We start from the raw sequence: 22945 nt of genomic DNA, 5'->3' as shown, positions 1-22945 counted from the left end.
CTGCAGGAAGTTTAAAAAAATATTACTGATTGACATCCATTCACATTGACATTCAGATTCCCTATTCTTTGTCCCATCCTTTTCTAACTGTGTGCTTAATATTGCTCAAAAAAAAAAAAAAAAAAGTTTGGTTTACCAAGGTCCTATGCAAGCTGCCTGCTCTGTGTATGCCTACATTCCCTCTCTTGTCTGCCTTGCAAGAATAGGGGAGGAGAGATAAGGTCATATTCCACATGTGACAAGACCTAGAGCTTTCTTTGGATTTCTCAGTATTTCAGTCCCTTTCTCTGAAAAACACATTTTAGGAAAAAAAAATGAAATATTTTCCTAAATCCTGATTGAAAAAGTCATGTTCATCTTTACCTTCAATTGCTTTAAAAGTATGTCCAAATGGTAAAAATAAATAAATGGTAAAAATAAATATATAAAATATTATCATAAATATTTTATTTATTAAATGAATACATAAAACAGAAAGAAATTGCAAAACATTTTTATTTCAGGTGGAACTGTTCATATCTTTTTTTAGTGGCATTTTTTAAAGGCAGCATTTTCTAAAATGAGAAAAAACCCTAAATTTCAAATTAACAAATGGCAACATCAAGTGTCTTAACAGAAATAACATGACCGGTACTAATGTGATGCCAGTGAGCTTGACACAAGAAAATATTGATTGCAGCAAACACTATGAAATGTAATTTCTAGTACCTCAGTCGCATTTTAGGAGATCTTCATGCAGAGAAAAACCGATTCAGTAGCTTTAGACCTGGTTTATAATTAAATTACAATGTCAGTTTAAAGGTTTGACTGATCCACATTGGTCACAAATTTTTCTCTCTATTTTGGTAAGAGGCCTCCAGAGCTCAGCTTTTTTCAGGACACAACAACCTGGCCTGTCACCATCAGCACTAGGAGCATCACTCAGGCCAGGAGGCAGCATCTGAGAGCTGTTCAGCTCAGCCAAATTCTGCTCAGAGCAAATCTTCCACAACACTGGCGCTGATATAAGAGCATGGGATGTTCTGAAGCAAAATGTTATTTCCAGGTTTGATTTATTCCTTGCTCAAAGGCTGAAAGATTTGTAAACAGCTGGGCAGTTGCAGGTAGATCTTCCAGAAGATTTAGACTTCTCTCACACTCATCTCCATTATTGCCTTGTCTGTAAAATAATGTATCTATCACTAGAACTTTGTATTGAAATCTCACCGTATTTCAAGTGGGAGACAGAAGAAGCCAAAGTAACTCAGCAGATGTTGCCAGATGCTTTAAAATCTACATTTAAGATCTCCCCAAGGACCTGTGTAAAAAAAAAAAAAAAAAGCAGGGAAAAGCCATCTTTAGTGTTTTACACACACACACAAACAAATCCATTAAATGGAACAACCTTTTAACTGTTACTCATATTGAGTAGTATGAGCAAGCACGTCATTGTTCCGTTTCTTTATTGATGTACCTGCACTATGTTCAGCAATCCCATAAATCTGTTATTGCTGGGAACAGCTGTGGAGCAGACTGATAAGCTGGGAAACGAGCACACAGCTGGTAATGCTGAATAACCAGCTGCAGGCTGGTCCCAGCCAGAGCTCTTACACCTTGGAATACACACACCATCAGAACACTTAGGGATCAGCAACAGTGGAGAGTGAGAGCACTTCTTGAGGTAGCAAAGGATTATTTGGTATTATCAGGCTATTGCTGAGCTTAGGAGTTTCTGAAAAAAAGTCACAGTCAGGTGTACAACACTCTACATATCCCTGTGGAGCAGGCAGATGGCCATACACAGGCCTGGGCTTAACGAGTGACATGGGCCACGGCAAGGTAGGGCAAACAGCACAAGGAGTGGAAGGAGGTTATCAGAATCCGGGAAGGAAGTGAAAAAGGAGCAGCCTGGCAGGGAAAGCTTTCCACGGAAAGACCAATGGTATCATGTGCCATCTGGAGGCTTAAACCAGAAATGAACAGGATACTTCCCTTCTGGAGTGACAACAATCATCTTTTAGGTAGATACATACCTTAATCAGAGCTGATGTTAGACCATTATCAAAAAGCCCATTTTCCTGCTGATAGCATATTCCTGACTCTGGAAGCACCACATCAAAAATCTGCCAGACAAAAAAATAAAACAAGTCTAGTCTCCCTTAGAGAGGATCCATGATTTCCTGACAATCCTGCCCTGTGGTGAAACAAGGGCAACAGCCTGGCACTGTGTGTGAAGAGTGCTCTATCCCTCACACACTGAGCACACCGCTCTTGTGCGTCCCTAGAAATCTTGTCAGCATTAATAATATACCAGGAATGTCCATGAGACACCAGCCCTACACTTAGAACATTGCTCCAAACAATGTGGCTTTTCTCTGATTACTTTGGAAGCTGGAGATAAAATGTGAATTCAAGTAACTTGGGATCAAACTGGACTCTTAGTGAAAGGGGACAATTTGCTAGTTTTGCTTCTGGCTGTCAGGAAGTTATGTATATTTAAAATGAAATAAACCCAGGGAAAGCAACTTGAATGAATAAATGGGGTTCTGCTAAGTAACAGGGACCAAGAAGAACAGGCCTGGATTCATAATCTTTTTCTTCAGATCTTAGAAATAGCTTGAGAAGGGCTCCCAGTTTCTCCCCAGCATGAGATGCACTAACAGCTCCTTCCCTTCAGCCAACAATACCAGCAGGATGCAGCTCCTCCTGCTGCTTCCAGCTCAGGTTTTCTGCTTCATTTCTGCTGCTTCTCCCTCACAGGCAGAAGGCTGGCACAGGCAAGGGGTTTGCTGAGTCCAAGGGTAATGAACATGGAATGAAACACAAGCCTGGAGAGAGGCACTGTTTGGTACCAACATCAAAAACACTTCTGCAAAGTGCTGAAAATGGAAGTTTGCAGGCAGAGGTTTTTCAACACCACGAGCTCTTACGTGAAGAGCTGAAAGGTACTCCCTGAAACAGTGCCACAGTAAAAGAAGAAAGGAAGTACAGTAACTTCTCTGGTGAGTACAGGAAGTGGAGAACACTGTACCTGCCCACCTCAGAAGCAAGTAAACTGTTGATCTTCACTTGCCCCTCATTCCAGCCCTTGACCATAGTGATTGCATCTGCATTTTTTAATTAGGTTTTTACCAGAACACCCAGGAGCTGTTAAGAAGACCTCAGCTTTTTGCTTTTTGCTTCAGAATAACACACTGTGCGAAGTTTTCAGGTGTTTTTCCCTCCCAAGCCGCCATTTCTGACCCTCATCCACAAAAACACCCATATGTTCATCTCCAAACTCTTATCTGCTGCCTGATAACACTCAGCCAGGAAGGGCATGCAAGGGCAGCATCAGTACATCCCATTTATCAAGCCAAGAACAGGACAGAAACATTACATCCTCTCCTCTCTGACCCTTGTCTCTTTAATCTCCAAGGCAGTAAAACTAACATATGACAAGAGCAGGTACAGAATGTGATTTCCAGATATTCAGGTTCAGCTCCAACTACGCAAACAGGCTAAGCATCTTCTAAGCCAGAACATGGCTTTCCTGAAGTTCTAATATCACAAGGATAAGACCACCATCACGTGGCTGGCACATGATCCCACTGAACAATGACAAACCAATAACACTTCGCTCTTCCCATCTCACTGTGCAGTCATTCCAGAAAACACAGCAATTGCCACGGAGAATCACAAGATTTTAGTTTAGTGCAAGCACCCTGTGATGAACTGGAGAGCTGCTGAGCACCAGTATCACCCTCCAGGCATGTGATCCTCCTTGGGAGTGATTCAGATGGCAGCCAGGAATGACAACTAAGAATTTTAGGAGAAAGGCACTTAACTGAGATAATTTTCTATGCATCTACAGGCAAGTAGGTAATTCAGCAGCCAGCTGTAACATTACAAAGCTATTTCTGCATCCCCTTCTATGACCACCTCCAGACAACGCAATGTCTTCAAAAGATGAAAAAGTCCTCACTCTTGTTTCTCTGGAAGCAAACAAGTCCTAGAAACACTGGTCCTCCCCCTCAAGGCTATTTCAGCAAATGGAAATCTTTGATGGACCTTGGATGATGGTCCCATTTCATTACCTGATATCAAACTCTTCATTTAGAGAAGCTACCAACTGCCAGGACACTTTAACATCATAGCCAGGGTCTGCAAGGGAAGTTTGAATGACAGATGAACAACGTCCCAGGGAGCTCAGTGACTGCAGTACACAACTGACTCAAGTGCCACGCCAGAGGATGGGACCCCACTTTCCATTTTTAAAGCCCTTCTAAATGAAATGGGTATTTTACCAATTAATTTTATTCAAAACAAAATCCCAGCAAAGAAAAATAAGACCATAAGTGCTCTAGGATGATGCTTTTTAATTGTTATTTTTATATTTTTAAGAACAAATCAAACCATTAAAAATATTACAGACATGTACTGAAATTTCCTGTACAACAAATATGAAAACAATAAAATTTGTACATCACTTCAAGATATTCAACAATCACTTATTTGAAAGACATTAACTTTTCCCTTCTTAAGCAGGTCCCAAATGGGAAGAAAGGGTGAAACAGAAATGCAAGAGATGCAAGTGTCACACAATGGAGCTTTCAGTGGACAGCTTTAAATAAGCAACAGTGAGAGAAAACACTGACCAAAGAGAAAGATCTCAGCAATCAGAACACAGAGAGCATCAGAGGGCAGGGAGAAAACATTCGCAGGATTTCAAGTCATCTTGATCAAGACATATCCACAAGGTAGTGGAGCACTACCTGTAGTCCTTTTCCTGCAGAGACTCCTATAAGGAATGTCCTACTTATTCACACTGACACTACGCCAAATTTTATGTTTATAACAGTTTAAACCTTACTAACTTTTTCCACCCATGCACAGAATCAAGAGATTATTTATTTCAACCTTGAGTCTCTTCTCACAATGCATCAGCTTTGGAAAAACACCTGCTTACAGTTCTTAAAAAATGGATACTCCTTAGATGATGGCACATGAGAGAATTTGATGTCTGCTTCCAACACCAAAATAATGGGACAGATCCATTTGTTTTCTGTAAGAGGGTCTGGGCAGTGGTTAGGCAGAAACACATACTGTCCTAGCTCATTTTCTGATGTTCTGCTGCAACAGAATAGAAACAACATCATCTAGCATGGAAGACTCATCTCCCTCTCCTCTATGCTATATAAAACAAGGGCTTTCTGAAGCAAAAGAGCACTTGCCTCCCTAAGGCAGCAAGTTCTTGGGAAACCTGGAATAAAGAATACTGGCTCTGTGCTCTGCACAGATGTGCAGTAATTAAGAGAGTTAAAGAAAATAACATGACTGTAAAGGGCAGACTTTCCTCCCTTCCAGTTCTTTTGGAATGGTTCTGTTTGGTACAAGTGGTTTATCTTTGTCATCTGACAGCAGCTTAGGAAGAATGCAAATGAGAGATCCACTTTGTGGGCTGCCAGTTTGGATGGAGCTGGGCAGGATCATGAACCTCATTATGAGGGCTTTTTAAAGTATTTCCAGAGAAAGAGAAACAAAATTATATTCAAGAACCCACAAGTGGCTGCTACAAAAAAAAAAAAAAAAAACAAAAAACCAACAAACAACAGCAAACCAAAAACTCAAAAAATAAACAACAAAACCAAACCCCAAGACCTAACAACCCAAAGTGCACTGTGCTTTGTCCTCCAGTTTTGCTCGCACAGCACACCAAAGTCTCACAACAGGTTGTAAAAAATTCCTCAGGATATTTGTAAAGTTACAGTTGTTACAGTAAAGTTACAGGAATTCCTATGTTCTCCTTTAGCTGACATTGGATCCTGTGAGGTTGCCAGGTTCCACTGTAAAGCCACATATACTCCTAGCATCTTCAGCTTTTTCTGACAACTCTACTAAAACAAAGAAAAACCCCCAAAACAACAACAACAAAAAAGCAGCAGAATTCCAGGGACTCTGGTTATTAAACCTTCATAAGATTTTTTTCCCTGCTTTATAGCTATTCCATAGCATTATTCATAAACTTCATATTCAACTGCAATGCAACCAGTGCAATGATCCAAAGACCAAAATACGACACCCTCCCCTCACCCCAGTCTACCTAAGTTCTTCATTGGTAATGCCTTCCTAAGTCTAACAGTTATGTACCAGCAAAATAAATCAAATCTGATCCTTGACTTCTGAAATCAGCCAACAGGGGATTTCTGCTTGTTCCTTCAGTTTCTAAAATGACCAGTCAAAACAAAAGCAGCAGTATATTGCAAATAATTACAAAACAATTACACTGGATAAGTGAGATGCAGGCAGGTATGATGTGTCTCAGTTTTGAATGGCTAAAACAACCAAGAAATTTGTCCTTACAGCAGAAATTTTGTGCAATGTCTTTTGGTAGAAATAGTAAAGCCAGTTGATCCGTTTGGGAGTGCTTGAACACTTGGAACCTTAGTTTCAGCATTTTCACAGATTTATATATTTGAGAAAAAACAACAACAATGATAAAAAGACACCAACCTGAGAAAAACTCTATTAGAGTGAGAATTATTCAGTAAATCATATATTGCACCTTTAAATAAATCATTATAAATTGTATAAAAACAGGAATATCAGCCAGGAACAGGGAGGAGCTATTCTGTCCTTCATCCACACCCCCACACACACATTCACAGATTCATTTGCTCTCTTTTTAACTACAGTTAAAGCTCGGAGTGACAGACCACACTCCTCTTCCTCTGGCAGAGGCACCGAAACATTAAGGCAGGGGATATTTGTGGTGAAATGCAAAAACGAAGCTCACCTCCAAACTTCTGGAGAGTCCTGCCAACAGTGCAACTACAGTTAAGTTTGACATAAGCCTTATTCAAAAAATCTGTGTTCTCATTAAGAGTTTCAGTACAAAAATAAAATCTCTGCTGTTTTTTTTTTTCTAGAGTAGCAACTAGAAAAGGCACAATTTCCAAGTATAAATGTCCATTTGAAGGAGCCATTTGTACTCCTTTTTTAAATAAAAAGGAAGACAGAAAAAAAAAATATATCACAGAGGCACATATCTATTAACTAAGTAACCAGATACAGTAGATAAAATATCTTCCTGAAACTTATAATTAAATATATCAAAACAGCCCACCAGCCTGGTGTCTGTAAATTAAATCATATAAAATTGCAATAAAAAGCTTGTGTTATTATTTTAATATTTAAACCCTAGTTCACTGTTCATACTGCAAACGCTATTTCACCTATCAGTACTGTTAAATTCCCAAGGAAAAAAAAAGATTCCTCTGTTAACTTAAAAAAGTTTCACTTGGGTTCTGTTGTTTGGGTTTTGTTTAACATCAGTCTGCAACTCCTGCCAGCATTGTGTTTCTCCTCCTGTAGATCACACCTCTGAATGCAGACATAACTGGAGGAGCCAGACATGAGACACTGCACACAATCCCAGAAAACATGAGTTGGACACCTTCCTTTGCTGAGGGCAGGTAACGCCTCCTGGAGGCACTGGGCTCCTTCTGGACTATGCATGGTAGCCATTGGCCTTCCCAAAGGCTGGCCCAGGTGTGAAGTTTTCATAGATTGCCATTGCTGTCACATTCTGGTAGATAAGGTCAGTTTTCCTCTCTCTCTGGGATTTAATGATATCCATGACACACTGGTTTAGGAAGACATACTGGTCCTGATGAGAGAAAGAGAGAAGGAAATACATTTCTGTAAAATACCTGATTTTGGAAGTAATTCTGCTTCTGAATATAGGTTTGGGCATTTCATTACCACAGTGCTTGTTTTAGAACTTATATGTATAGTTTATATAAAACAGAGCTGCAAAGATCATGATTTGATCAACACCCCCAATAAAAAAAACAGTATCAAGTCTTGCTGTCTAGAACTAGAATCAGTCATGCCTAATGCTATCCTAAAAGACTTTCATGATTACAGTCTTTTTCAAATCAGCTTGAGTTAGTCCATACACCTTTCTGTATCAAGGTGGTAATTTCTGTAGGAATACTTGTATTCCTGCAGAACACAAAAGCAAAGATGCACACCAAAACCACTTGACTCCAGATAATTCTGGCTCACAGCTAAAAGCTAAAACCCACATGGGTAAAACTGGTCTGCAAAAATATCTGCTTCAGGACTTGATTCCTTCCAGCTCCAAATGCCAGTCCCATAAATGCTCTGTAAAGACATTGCTTGGATGTACTGTGGTCGCTGGCTGCAACCACTTTTGTGGGGAAGAGATGAGGCAGGAAGGAGGGAGGGAGGGTAAATGAAGAGCAATTGTAACTCCTTAATATCTCATTGTCCTGTAATTCAGAGCTACATGTGGACGATTATGCACATCTGAGAAAGGTGCAGCGGGATGGGAGAGAGCCTCACCTCAGTCTGCACCATGAGGGGTCGGTGCATGCGGAGGTCGTACACCACCCCATACACATCCACCGTGTTCTCCATCTCCATCTGCTGGATCAGGCGGTCGATGGCGATGAACGTCCCCGTCCTCCCGACGCCAGCGCTGCAATGACACAGAAAGGCTGTTTGTGCTTCCTCTCGACCACCTGCTCACTGCTGGCCTGATAAAAAGCCAGGGAAGCCAGGGTGATGCCTCTTACTATTTCAGTGGCACAGGTAGTAAGAGTCTCGGCAGCACAGAGGGGTGGCTCTTATCATCACCAAGAGGGGCTTCTCAGCCTTGCAAGTGCAAAGGACTATAGATACAAGCTCTTGAAAGGACATCTTTTCCAGCTCAGTTTTCCAGGCTAGGAGAGATGCTCTGTTCTTATGACATTTTGTATCACTACCTACACAGCACTGCTACTTTCGGAAGCACCGAAGGTTTTACTTTGGCAAGGTAAATAGCCCATGTCTTTACATAGAGAGAGACTTACTTTGGCTTTAATCCCACTGAAATAGAATTGACTGTAAAAATGTAAAAAAAAACCAAAACATAAGACCAAAGTGTGGCTAACAGAAACACCCTTTTTCTACCTGCAGTGCACCAGAGTAGGAGAGTCCATTGGATTCTGGCTGTTGTACTCATGAACAAGGTGCCTGAAGCTGATGAGAAGGTCTGTTGTCTCTGGCACTCCGTGATCTGGCCAGGAGGTGAAATGGAACTGGCGCACTGTGTGGCTCTCGGGGGTGTTGGACTGCAGGAATAGCAGACATAAAGAAAAACACAAAAAAGGACAATGAAAACTGGCTTCAGAGGACGAACAGTTCAACTTCCTGGCACATGTACTAGGCCAAGCTCAGCTTCATCAAAGATGCCTGCTACAAACTGTGACAATTGATTTGACCAATGATATTCCAGGTTCCCTCCTCCTTCTGCTGAGGTACAGACTAATTTGAGATAATTTCCTTGGACTTTTACTTTATTCCAAGCTCACATCTACTGCATTGTGTTCGCTGATGGGGTTAATTGTTCAGTCCAGAAAATAATACAGGCATCTGCATAAGCACACGGTTATTTACACACCAGCAACCAACAATCAAGGCAGTCCTCACCTTTTCTACAGTGAAGTCCCTTATTGTCCATTCTGGAAGGACAACTTCTGAGACCATTGTCACAACAATGTCACCATAGCTCTTGGGTTGTTTGTCTGGCCAGTACTGCTCACATTTTGTCTAAGAAGAGTGTTACAAAGTTAGACGTATCACACACAGCAATGAAACAACTCACTTTTAAATAACACACCACCTGAAGCAGGGCTAGAAAGCACATCACTGTTCTCAAGGGCTATTCCAGGGCAAGAGAAGATCTACCATAATCTCTTTAGAGAGAAGAATGCACCCTAAAAAACAGTGATTCCACAACCCTCCTGAGACAATCTATTCTGGTAGCTAGCAGACATAAAAATAGAAAAAAGCTTAAAAAAAAAAAAATTTAAAATTGTGGGTTTTTTTTAATTTAGAAACTAGTCTTCCACCTAGAGGATGGTTGTAATTAGGAAGTGGCCAATCTTCAAACCACTAAGGTAACAAAAAAATTAGAAGAGATGCAGCTGCCTTCAAGAGACAATTCAGTACTGATAGCAACATACCCGGGCTTGTTCCACACATTTTGTCAACATAACAATAGAGTAGATATTCTTTTCCCAAATCATTTGCCAGAAGTCTTCTACAGTATTGGGTAACGGGCCCTGTGCAGCAATAAACGCCTTCTTCGAGTTATAGCCCTAAGAAGAAGAAAACAAAATAAATATATATACACACACATCTGTGAGAAATAAAAGCTGACTTTAAACACCATTATGCCTAAATCAGAAAAATGCACATTATATTTAATTTCAGCTAATAAAGCAACTTACAGGCATATAGTTTGCATTAATATAATCACCAGTTCCAGAGCTTTGATTTGAAAGTTTAACACGAGAAATATCATCTGCAGAAAGAAAAAATGAAAAGACAATTATTAATTTTAGAACTGGAAATGTTCAGCAAAATATTGTTGCAATATCTAATGCATGGTTTCTAAATAAAAGGTGCTCTAGAACAATCTGCATTTTAAGAATAAGAATATAACTCAGGAGTCATAAAAAGCAGTAGCCTTCAGAAAAAGGAGTGGCCAGGATAAAAACTCGAAAACCACAGATTATTTTGGTTTTACACATGTTATGGTTTTGCCTATTTATATATTTTCAATCCAACACAAAATTTACTGGTGTTTTAATTATGGGATATAAAGAAAGTGATTTGTCTCCTGCTGCCATGGCAGCTGATCTTTTTCCTCCAAAGCATCCGTAAGTACCTGTCACTGTTCATTTTTCAATTACTTCTGACACTCTGCTAGATTGGGATGCCCACAGGCAGCTTGACAGGGCTTTAACTCTTACTTCATCTGCAAAGCTGGCCAGCAGGGTCTTAGTATTACTCATAGCTCTGCACGTTCATTTGTCTGTGGTCAACTGTTACCCTCTTGTGTTTTCAACCTGGATTGAAATTTCTCACAAATGAGAAATTAAGGTTATTTAGTTAAGGAAAAGTTCTTTAAAGAAGCTTTCTGAAGAAATATCCTTGAAGGAAGACTCTTTCAGGTTTGCTTATACAGCGACTTTGGGAAAGCAGCCCAAATTCATTCATCTGGAAAATTATATTTGAAACCTCTGAGTACTATTAAAGCCAGTTTAGCAAAACCCAATGGTTTTCACTTAAAAATTCAATCAGTAGAAGATGCAAACCCAAAGAGAGTAACTCACATGGTAAGACATTGTTGTATCTATTTTTTCCCCTGTTCTCAGGAAGTTCAGCAGCAAATTTGGGCTGATGAACACCAGCAGACTTGAGTTCCTACAACAAAAGGAGGATTCATGAGCACCTGGTCCTGATTTAGCAATCATAGAGAAACGTGACACACAGAATATAGTCCAAACACTTGTGTCCTGTGCTGTAAAAGTAGGCATGTTAAACCAGGATAAATGTCAATAAAAATCATCTTATTACAGAGTGAGAAAATCTTTCAGAGAAGGGATTAATACAGAATGTAGGAGTAGCGGCACGTTTAAAACCCACGGATGGACTTTAAAAGCCTGCAAACAGTTTTGTGGAAACAGACATTGGTATCAATGCAAGCTCCTTCCATCTCCAAGGCAGGGAACTACTGCATAAGCTCTGCAGACAGAGGGAGAGAGGAACAAACACATTGTGAAACAACTGAAGGAAGCAAAATCTGAGAGGAAGGCAAGGTGCAGCACCAGCCTGTGAAGTACAAAGAGACAGAATACGAAGAAGAAAGTCAATTAATGGCTTTGAGAAGACGAGAAACAGAATGAGATTCTTTTAACAGCAGACGTGACAACACAGAATCCTCCCTGACAATCCCTTCCTGTCCTTTGTTCCTTACAACAATTGGGCTTTAGAACATTTCATAGAAAAACTCTACTGGTCAGTAAGCAAATCATAACTGATGTTTCTCTGACTGAGCTATTCACAGGTGTGGTTTGCAAATCACACCCATGTACCAAAGAGATCAGTGAGATTAGTAACAGACATGTCTTGATATGTATAAAAACCCCCCAAACAACCCACGATGAGAAAACTGAAGTGCAGAGAAATTATATAATGTCCCCTAGGCTAACTGCATATGTCTAGGGCAAAGATTTCTCTGGTGAGAGCTCTGACAAGCAGGCCACGCTACAAGCCCACAGTCAGAGATAATAATTGAGGGCAGGAAGTATTTATCATGCACTTTAACTAAATTTGAGCTGAATAAGGGAAGGCTACACATACAGTTTAATCATCTCCACATAAAAGGACCCTTCTCCTTCAGTAAGCCTTGTGCATTCTCCATAGGAAAGATGATTTGTCTTTCCAAAATTATTTGTCATGAAGCTCTCTCTCCACTGAGGGCACATACCTCATACTCTTCAGCAAAACCACAGTTGGAGTCAGCTTGCTGCTTCTTAAAGTATGACTCAAAGTTCTCCACTTTAATCATTTTTGATCTAAAATGAGAAAAGCCATGTGTCAGCAACTGGTGTTAGGTAAATAAGCAATTAATTAATCCAGTTAATGTGTTAGAAAGTATGCTTTACTTACTTCTTGATTCTTCAGGGGAGGGTGAGGGGAAGAGAAAAAAGGCTGATTAGACACATGCAGCTGTATTTTTCATTATGTGAATCTAAGACTGAAAGCAGAATTAGTTGCAGCCACAAAATGGTGCATTTACAGGGGACAGGGTACCAAGCATAGCATTTAACTGCTCTGTTAAATCAAGGAGAGAACAGTGCATCCTTCAGGAGAGGAACATCACACAATGTGTCAGACAGCTGCTTACTCCCACTGGATCAACCCCACCTCCTGGTGCATTTTATGCCAACCATCAAAGTCTACAGAGGTGGGATTCCATGGGATGTTCTAGCCATGGCTTTCCATCAGCACAAAAACTGGTGCCAGAACCAATAACATGATTCAGTTGCAATGCCTGTGACTTCCAATACATTGTGGTTACTCCCTCCATAGACAGCTTTTACAATCACAACATTATCTGGATGAGTGGCTCAGCATAAAGTAGTCATAAAAAAAAATTAAAAAAAAAAATTAAAAAAATTCAGCCCACAGAACGTATTTTGCCTTTTTGCATTTTTATCAACAATTTGGATTGTTCCCTCAATGTGCATGAAGTCTGTGCTTCATTCAGACATCCTTTGAAAAACATGGTTTTTCAAAAGCATGTGGAACACTGGTGTGTCTAATAGCCAATCATGAAGTGAACACCCAGATCCCTGTGGTGGCTCTGAAAGTTTCAATCAACATAATTACTTTTAGTCTGCATGCTGGCATCTTTCAGTTCCACAAGGAATTAATACTTCAAAATTATCTATAAAACTGCATAGAAAACAAGTATCTGAGTTCTGAGTAAGTTTTGCAAATATCACTTGAGCTCAGAAAATACCATGAGAAAAGATATGGACTTACTTAATTGGAGAAAAAGACACCTCAGTATTTCTTTTATCTTTCCTATGAGATGAAAGAAAACAACACAATAGGGTCACAGAAGAATTCAATGGGATTTACATTACATTTTTTATCTATTTCCTGTGCCTGTTGAGAACAATTTACTTTAAAGCATCTTATTCTGTGGAAAAAAAAACAAACTCCTGAGGCAAACTTTTACACCAAAAATGAAACAAAACAAAAAAATAAAAAAAAAAAAACTTCATCATTTTTTTGGTGATGTTGTGTAATGGGACTGCTTCTTTCTGTAGGAACCAGAACCTAAAGCCTGGACACTAAGCACATATTTTGGTGGAAGATGTACACCTGAAGGATCTGATCACTAGCTGATACCTCAGGAGAACTTCTGCTAATCCCAGAATTCCTACAGGAAGTGTCCAGTGATGTGTCAGTCATTCAGTGGTAGCTGAATGAAAAGAAATGTTGCTAGCTTTAAAGGAAGCTCTTCCCATGGTTGTACACGGCTATTGGACACAATTGTAAAAATAACAGTTAATCAGAGCAAATAAGAAAACTGGACTGAGGGCTCTACAGCTAACTCCACAAAAAGGGTGTATTACATGGTCAGAAGTAGGAAAAAGCCTTTGTGCACTCTTACATCCCAGATTATATGAACAAGATTGGAAACTGACAGACCAAACTCATCAGCTTCTGGAAATTCCAGAACAGAAGTTTCATGTGACAGGCCATCAAGCAATTAACAAGAATGACTGATGGATAATTTTAAGATCAAGCCATCTAAGGTACAGTTATACCAAATTACTTTTAGCACAATAATCTGAGATGTTTGCTCACTTGTGACTGAATGATTTCATCACTACTCATGAATGGTGAGGCACTGGAAGAGGTTTCTGAGAGAAGCTGTGGGTGCCCCATCCCTGGCAGTGTTCAAGGCCAGATTGGGTGAAGCTCTGAGCAACCTGGGACAGTGGGAGGTGTCTCTGCCCATGGCAGGGGGTTGGAACCAGATGATCTTGAAGGTCCCTTCCAACCCAAGCCATTCTATGATTCTATAATTCTGTTCTATGAATTAAAATTTATTTAGCTCTTCTCGTTAGTTTGTAGCTATGGGCTTAAAGTTATTAAACAAGTGGTTTGATGCTTCAACTATAATCTGTAATACACAAACAACATTTTAATACAATATATTTTAAAACATTGACAGCCATGTATCATGACAGACAGAGCCCTTTTTAGGAGAAAGACTAAAGTGAAACACTGGTGCTCGTCAACACAACCAATATGGCAAAAAATACACATTACCTTCTCCTTCTCCAGAATATGAATCCCCCTATAGCAACTACAGCAAAGATAGCCAAGAGGCATCCAATAACCACTCCAGCAATAACACCTGATAAAAGAAAAAAAGTATTATTAATTTTCTTCTTCAAAAACTTCTAGCTGAATCAACATGCTACAGCAGAATCTTGCAAGTGACTAACCAAGCATGCTCCACTCTACTAAAAAATCTTGTCTTTACTGTCCTTTGGCAGTACTGAAATTTATTGAAATCTCATTAAAATAATAACCAGAGAATGTTAAATTAATATAAAATTGGGATCAAAGGAGCAGTATCTGCCTTTCAATACACCTGCTTCTAGTTTAACAGAACTGTGAGACCATCAGTTGCTATTTGCTACTTGTTATACTATACTACAAAGTCTCATTGTGTCATCCAATCCCTTGCAGCATGCCACGGCTTTTGGCTAATCCTGCAGTGGAATCTTACAAGGAAAAAAGGGATCACCCACAGAACAAGCAAGGTATGAATTTATAGAGCAGTGCCACTGCAAAGCTAGAATGAAACAGTTCACACAAAGAAACCAACAGGTGTTTTGGTATTATGAAACTTGCCATAATTAAGCAATCTCCACATGCCGCGTATGTGCCAAGCCACCAATCCTATATTTGACATTAACTATACCTGGATCCTGGGGTAGTAAAACGGGTTCAGAACAGGGTGAAAATGATACATAGCTATCTTTCCCCTCAATCACATCAGCCATAAAGGTTATATTAGTGAAACCTGCAACACATGCCCTGTTGAGAAGGAAGGAATAAAAAAAAGACAAAATCAGGTACATTACAGGGTTTTAACAGCCTTTAACAAGATCTGTATCTTTCCATTAGATAATCTTCTAGATTTCAACAGCAGAAAACTTAAAAGAGTGGACTGAATAAATACCTGTAGGAACGAAGAGGGATCAATGGTCCATTTTCATAGCCATGCATTGTGTTTCCCTTGCCTACACTAATGATGTTTTTACCATTCTGAGAATGGGAAGAATGTGATTCTGCCTGCTCTGTTTTTATGACATACGTAACATAGGCAGTTGTCTTCTTCTTCTTGAAATCTTTGTATGTGTTGTTCAATTTAGACTTCAAAGACTCAGAACCTTCAGGAAAAAACAAGAACATGTATGTAATTCATCCCCTGGTTTTGTATCAATTGGCACAGTGGCTGAGATAGTCACATTAACTGCAGTTGTCATTCCTCTACAAGTATTGCCTGAAATGAAAGGCTGAGAGCAACAGATAATCTCAGAAATCTCTTCTACTGCAGCACCTTTCCCTGCTGTTATTTGTTTTAATTTGCTATTGGTTTTACTTCTACCATGTATAGTGGAGCTTCTGAATAAAGGTACATAAGTGTTGTAACATCTCATCCTCATGAGCAGACTTCACCAGCCAAGTCAGCTATAGCTATATGTGTTCTGTCAGTTCTTGTACGTAGAGAGTAAAACGTAAATGGTGTAGAAAAAAATCCATCAATATTTGTGCTACCCAAACAGCATCAGCCCTCATTCAGGGTGGCACTAAACTTGTCCTGACCTTGTTCCATCCCACAAGAAATCTCAAACCTATACTGTAAGAGATGAAAGAGGTAATTTCTGCCTTTTCTTGACATGGACAAGCACCGGACAAACAAATGGTCAGAACAGTTTCTCCTTCAGAAGATTAAGAACAGGCTACCACAGTGAGCAGTGAACAACAGCATTTGCAGAAAAGCATCACTTTACATTGTCTGGTCTTATAGCAGATGAACCCTAGGACCCTGAGGCAATTATACAGCTGAGGCACATGAAGTAATAATAAAAGGTAATAAGCAAAGTCAACTTACCAGTTGTCCCAACAATTCAAGAGGAAGCCTACTGACAAATCTTCCCAGTGTTGAGGGAGGACAAAGAATCTCACTCTTTTGAGAGGAGTTTGCTCTCTACTGACTGCCTTTATGAAGCTAAAAGGTCTTACTAAAAGTGGGTATAGTACTGAATTCACCTTTAAAAAGGAGCAGCCTTGCAGGAGGCTCTGAAAGGTGGAAAAGCTCTGGTAAGTTTTCTAGAGCGATGCAGACAATTGTTGATCTACCACCTAGCAGCAAAGCTCTCCTCAGCTGTAACTCTGCAGTAACAGGGTGCAAGAAAACTCTTTTAAAGCACTAAGTTGGTCTCATTAAAAGCAGATGAGGTTGCAATTAACTCAGCTGCCTAGAAATGGGTGTTCAAGACTACTTGAGATATGTCCTGTCTTGTCCCTAGCTTCCATTCCAACAGGATGTATATCCCTGGTTAAACACATGGCTCCTTGTAGATGCTTTGAATACCACCCTACAACATTTTAAACAGCTTTAGACACCATTCCTTACACAAAAGAATTAAGTTTCCTATGTCTATCCTAAAGGTAACCATGATTGGTTTAGAACAGAGAAACACGTCTCAAGAATATTTGTGCTACTTCAACAATAAAAGCTGAAGAGATGCTTGGCTGTTAGGCTGTTTTCTTCTCCCATCAAAGCACTCACTCTACATTACAAATGTGGGCAAACTTCTTCCCTTATTTCTCTCAGTCACATCCTACAAGTCCTCCTTGAATACCTTCCAATCCAAACCACACAGAAGAACGCACCAAATCTCCTTGTGACTAACCAGGACTGGCTGAAGTTACAGCAGAGCTGCATGCAAGAGACTGGCATTCAAATCAGCAATTCTGGGGCAGATGAGTAGTCACATGAAAAATAGGAAATTTCTGCACTAATGTGATGTAGCATTATATATTTACAAATATACACACACAAACATGCATTTCTTGGATGTATATTGCATGGAAAACCGCTGAAGGAAGATCTAGACTCAAAATTCTGCAAAATAAATTTCCAGTGTTGTAACAAAGGATAAGCATGAATGTCAACTCCCACTTAGTAAAAACTGTTTCCATCAGGCACCTTATTCCCCCAGTGCACTGGCAAAAATGAACAGTTGTTCAAGTGGAACCTATGCTGCAAAACTAAGTTCCCTAATTTAATGATTTATCAGTAGACATTCACCTATCAGAGACATTTCTCAGTTCTGGTGCTTTAAATAGACCAGTCTGATATGCCACCCTCTAGTTTTTTATGGCATTTAACTTCCATTAATGCTGTCGATGATATTTAAGCCTTCCACCCACATCCCATCTCTCTTAGTTAAAGTGTTTTGAGTAGAATCATGAAAAAAGCTCTTTTCCTTTTAGGACCTTACTGCAGGCATCTTTCAGCTAAAGAAGGAAGGGGGAAAAACATTCCATATTCCAAAGCTGTTTCTATTAGCTGCTCTGAAAATTATTCTGTGAGGAAAGAAAAGATCAAGGTGGCAACAGCAGAAGGGCAATACATATGAGATTTATGTACAAAGATTAGTCAGGCAGGAAAAGACTGAGTGAAAGCAGGCACCTTTTGAAAACAAGGAATGACCTGACTTCAAGCAAGCAAGGTATTTGCCTCAATTTCTGAAAAGCGATTGAGAATTCTGAGTCTGCTTTTTCTTTATGTGTTTAACACCTGCTTAGAGTGTAAAACATAATGCCATCTGGTAAATTGTTTCAGCTACACAATAATATCATAAGAATCTTACTTTGATCTTCTGTTGTAATCATTACTGCATAGGCTTCTAATGGACCATTCAGTGGATCAAAATCAGAGAATTCAACAGACAACGAGCTGTGACTGACGACCTTGACTGAAGGAACCTCGGTTGGCGGAGGTGGGTCTATCAACAAAAATATTTTTTAGTACATTAAGCACTGATAGAAGTTTTCCAAACAAGAAAAGGCTGTGATACCAACACTGTTCACATAATGCATATTTACTGTGCATCACATTAGACTATGAATTAATGTAGTGTTTTATTCATAATCTGCAGGCTGACAATGTAGTGCATACCAAGTCTGGCATTATGCAATTGTGAAGTTAATATTTGTGTCCTACAAGTATCTTTCATTCTCAGATCTTAGTGCTTACCAGTAATGCTGGTGTGACACAAGTTGTCCACTGGAGAGCTTTCAGAGCCACTTGAAAGAGTTATGATAGTAACATTGTAGGTACTGAAAAAATTTAAATGTGTTGTTTGGAAGGTTTGCTCAAAGCCTTCTACTGTGCAGCGTGGAGCCAATTCTTCCTCTGAAGTATTTATATTAGATATACTAATTCTGAAGCCAGAGTTGTTACCAAAAGGACATTTCCACTTCAGCATTAGGAAAGGCTGCTTGGCCACTGGTTCACACCGAAATGAATTCACTGAGAGAGTTACTGCCAACAGAAAAAAAGAATAATGAAAAAGGAGATGTAAGAAATCAAGCCTTGCCCATTAACAGCAAAAGCTGTCTATTTGTATGTTATGCATATAAATGCTTGCAAAACTTCAGTATTCCCTTACCCTTTTAAAAAGATGCCTACATGGCACCTACTGCCTACACAAGGACTTGCTACCCTATGAGGAAGACAACTATTTAATACAGTACACAGACCAATTCTGTGTTCTTTACCTCCTCTACAGACATGGTTATTAAGAAAATTTAGGCTGAGTATCAAGATCCGCAACATTTTCAAAATACTGTTCAACCTTTGAACACATTACTCTAAGAACATTTTTAGAGCAGTATGTAGACTGACACTAAATTCCTCTATAAGTATGTATAACTCCAAGTGGCCAGCAAATAAGAAAATTAATTTTATCTCTGTGCATTAAGAGCAAAGAAGTAGCCATTCTTAAAAGCAGCAACTACAACAAGTCAGTTTGGGTGAGAGTCTTCTAGGACAGGATATAAAAACTGCAACCTTATGACCAGATACAGGAAGATACTCAAAAAGTAATGTAGCAGAAACACTGAGAAGAAAGGTTCCTCTAAACATCTTGTAAAAGTTGACCTTCAGGACCAAAACAATTATAAATCTACAATTACATCATGCATCAAATTTATTTCCTCTTTACTTTGTTGTTACAAGGGGTATTATTTAAAGAAACTAAGTAGAAGCACAATTGTGTACCAGAAGAAACAGTTTTAGTAAAAATACATGTGAGTGACTGGGACTTACTTCAACTGTATTTTATAAATATTTTTCTTCAGTAACACTGTCACCTACTCCTAACAAATACCGTGAAATTATAGATTACACACAAACTCTGGAACAACACCTCTGACACCTGGTGACAATGTCTCCTAGTTTCTAGAGGAGTCATGACTTTTGATCTCTATCCTGTAGGAATAGTTAGATGAAGTATCATCAGTGTTCCATGGGAAATGTCACGGACCAGCATACTCCACCCCAATATTGAAGAAAAAGCTGGGCTCTGTGAAAGTCATGAGGAGACTACAGAAAATCTCAGGAATATTTTGTGACAGACAAAAAAAGCAAAGGCACAACCATGCTTCCATTTTTTTTATCAGACAGAATTTTGAGTAGCCAAACAGCACTTTCAGAGTACCAGCAACTCTCCAAGTTCATCCTAGAGCCCCTTCGGAAAACCCATTTGGGAGCTCTGGGCCAGATTTATTTCACCTCAGTCAAAATGGGAGAAAACAAAGGAAAGGACATGATAACAAGAAGGAAAACAGTCATAATGCCTAACATGAAGAATGCAGGAGTAACTCAGCCTTCTCCTATATGCTGATGGGCTGAGCAAAGCAGCAAGGCTGACAGCCACACCATCCGGTGCGGCCCAAGACCAGCTGCATCCATGGACCCTCCAAAGGGGGAAATTCCCCAGGCACCATGCACACACTGTGGAAGGCCTCCCAAGTAAGAACCTGAAAGCCTCACCCAGGAGAAATAGAGGGCAAGAAAATCCTCTGCACAGATCCCCCTTTCAGCACATTAGCATTGCTGACTCCAGGAAGGCTGTATACAGCACTTCTGCCTAACACAATATTGTATTTCAAACCCTGGGCAGGTGGGCAGAGCTCTGTGCTGCACAACAAAGCACAGACCACCAGCAACAATGCAAGAAACTCTGACTCACTTGTATACAGGTCTATGGACCTTCCTTCTCCTTCTGTCTCGTTATCAGCTGCTACAGCAAATACTGTGAAGTTGTACAGGCTCCCAGGGATTAACTCAGTAATTTCTGCTCTGGTGTCACTGAAGGTCCAGTTCTTCACAAATGTACCATTTACAACCTCTATCCTGTATGTGTAGTGGTTGGAAGCGCTGTCATCCACCACCCATTTTAAGATGACAGAAGTCACACCAATGGATTCTGCCTTGAGATCAACAACCGGGCTGGGCCCTGTGAAAGGCAAAGCAACAACTCGTTAACCTGCAAGAACAGCTGCTCACAGACATGGAAACAACAGCCACACCAGGGCTGCACTTCCCTCACACCACTCAGGGTCCAGTGTGGAGGAAGCCCAGTCCTCTGATAGGCTCCCTCCCTGGAGATCTGTCCCCTAAAATAAGACAAAACTACTTAGACATGGTGACTAAGCTGTGGACCCCTTCCTGCTTTGGGACCCCATGTTATCTCCCTGTTAACTACTGGTCATTTTATCCCAGTCTCAGACTATTGGTCCCTTTCCTAATTCTCCCCTTCCCTACAAAAACCTCAGCTTTTGCCCAGTTCAGTGGAAGATCATTGCTGGCTCCCTTCAGTGAAGCCTCCAGTAAAGGACCCTGTGGAATACTACACAGCCTCCCATCTCTCATCTACAGCTGGGGTAACCCATGAGCAGAGCTGGGCTGATGTGAGCTGATCACAGAGCAGAAATCACTTCTAAAAGAGCTGATCATTTGAAGCTTCAGGACTCACTCCTAAGGGTTACCCTGGCTGGAAGCTGCCCAAGACTCCCTGCACAGCCACTCCTTCTGGGACCCCTACCCAGGATAGCTGGCAGCAGAGCTGGGGGTTGGACAGACCCCCAGTCCCAGCCACAACCATCTGGAGTGCAGGAGCATCCTATGGGCAGCTAAGACAGAATTGATGAAATGTAACTTTGAGTGAAATTCATCTCCTTTAAACACTCGAAAGCAGAGCACATCATTACAATGCCAGAGCTCCCAGGATTTTGCTCAGAAATTCAGAAATGTTGGTCAGGAGACATAAAAAGTTGTATCTCTGGACTGGAGGACTGGAGAAAGGAGACCGTGGTCTATCTGTGTCCAGCAAAAGGTAAGGAATTTCAAATATCACTGAAAGAGGAACAGAGGTGACGAAGCATGGCAAAGGAGCAGCTTGCCTAGATCATGCCATGAATGCATTCCTGAGCCACTGTTATTTAAAGTTCATTCTGCTCCAGCCACAGGGCCCCATATCACAGTATCTCTATATGGGAGCCCTTTAAAAGAATGTTCTGAGGCCCTGATCCTCCATGAAGTGAAGGCAACAGATGCACCCACAAAAATCCCAGGCCAGAGAGGAAGTTCTTGGGAAGAGTTCATTGTGTCACAGGCCTTGGTAACAAACTTCAACAATCACTGGTTTTGAGCTGTTTATTTTACTCTGGTTTTTCAAAGAAGGCTCTATCTCTTTCACACAAATATCTCTTGACTGTAGGCAGGCAAAGCAAGCACCTCTGCCTGCAACACTATTAAATTTCAGGCCACAGGCAGGTGGGAAGAACCTCGTGCGGCACAGCAAAGCACAGACCACCAGCAACAACAATGCAAGGAACTGTGACTCACTTGTATACAGGCCTAAGGACCTTCCTTCTCCTTCTGTCTCGTTATCAGCTGCTACAGCAAATACTGTGAAGTTGTACAGGCTCCCAGGGATTAACTCAGTAATTTCTGCTCTGGTGTCACTGGATGTCAGGTTCTTCACAAATGTATCATTTGCAACCTCTATCCTGTATGTGTAGTGGTTGGAAGCGCTGTCATTCACCACCCATTTTAAGATGACAGAAGTCACACCAATGGATTCTACCTTGAGATCAACAACCGGGCTGGGCCCTGTGAAAGGCAAAGCAACAACTCGTTAACCTGCAAGAACAGCTGCTCACAGACATGGAAACAAGAAACACAGCCACACCAGGGCTGCACTTCCCTCACACCACTCAGGGTCCAGAGGGCAGGAGGCACCCCAACAACATCACCAGGCATCTCTGGAGGCTTTTGCATTAGTAACTGGGTAACAAGAAATTGACAATCAGCCATCTCAAGCATGTCTCATTTTCCTTTCACAGCAAGAGGGACACAGCCCACGCCGGTGCCACCACCTGCAGGGTTTCAACTGGCAATCCAATAAGGTAGACAGGAAGGAGAGAAGAATCCCCCTATTCTTTTTGCATCTTT

At 40.5% G+C, this 22945-nt stretch overlaps 1 protein-coding gene and 1 long non-coding RNA gene across 12 annotated transcripts in view; both read right to left on the bottom strand.

Moving 5' to 3' along the window:
• Positions 1-477: 477 nt before the first annotated feature.
• LOC147652503 (uncharacterized) lies at positions 478-2102 on the bottom strand. The gene is made up of 2 exons (XR_015287689.1): positions 2013-2102; positions 478-1297 (listed from the first exon to the last, which is right to left on the bottom strand). It is a non-coding gene; the product is annotated as an uncharacterized LOC147652503 (long non-coding RNA).
• A 2215-nt stretch (positions 2103-4317) lies between these two features.
• The window catches only part of PTPRJ (protein tyrosine phosphatase receptor type J), a 74214-nt gene continuing 55586 nt past the window's right edge, over positions 4318-22945 (bottom strand). For 9 of the 11 annotated variants that reach the window (XM_086891974.1, XM_086891970.1, XM_086891968.1 and 6 more), the window contains 16 exons: positions 22337-22603; positions 20679-20945; positions 18680-18967; positions 18294-18428; positions 15590-15800; positions 15329-15444; positions 14668-14755; positions 13366-13407; positions 12305-12392; positions 11148-11238; positions 10260-10333; positions 9993-10127; positions 9457-9576; positions 8938-9098; positions 8329-8464; positions 4318-7627 (listed from right to left, as the gene is read on the bottom strand). In XM_086891974.1, the coding sequence (XP_086748100.1) occupies positions 7469-7627; positions 8329-8464; positions 8938-9098; positions 9457-9576; positions 9993-10127; positions 10260-10333; positions 11148-11238; positions 12305-12392; positions 13366-13407; positions 14668-14755; positions 15329-15444; positions 15590-15800; positions 18294-18428; positions 18680-18967; positions 20679-20945; positions 22337-22603 (2378 nt within the window). In that variant the 3' untranslated portion in view covers positions 4318-7468. The remainder of the gene's footprint in view (positions 7628-8328; positions 8465-8937; positions 9099-9456; positions 9577-9992; positions 10128-10259; positions 10334-11147; positions 11239-12304; positions 12393-13365; positions 13408-14667; positions 14756-15328; positions 15445-15589; positions 15801-18293; positions 18429-18679; positions 18968-20678; positions 20946-22336; positions 22604-22945) is intronic. The other 2 variants (XM_086891967.1, XM_086891969.1) reach the window with 1 other exon arrangement.

The sequence above is a fragment of the Cyanistes caeruleus genome, chromosome 6 (genome assembly GCF_971803275.1).
Source record: "Cyanistes caeruleus chromosome 6, bCyaCae1.hap1.1, whole genome shotgun sequence".
Lineage (NCBI taxonomy): Eukaryota > Metazoa > Chordata > Aves > Passeriformes > Paridae > Cyanistes > Cyanistes caeruleus.
The sequence above is the reverse complement of the archived record's forward strand: the minus strand, read 5'-3'. Positions and strand labels throughout refer to the sequence as shown.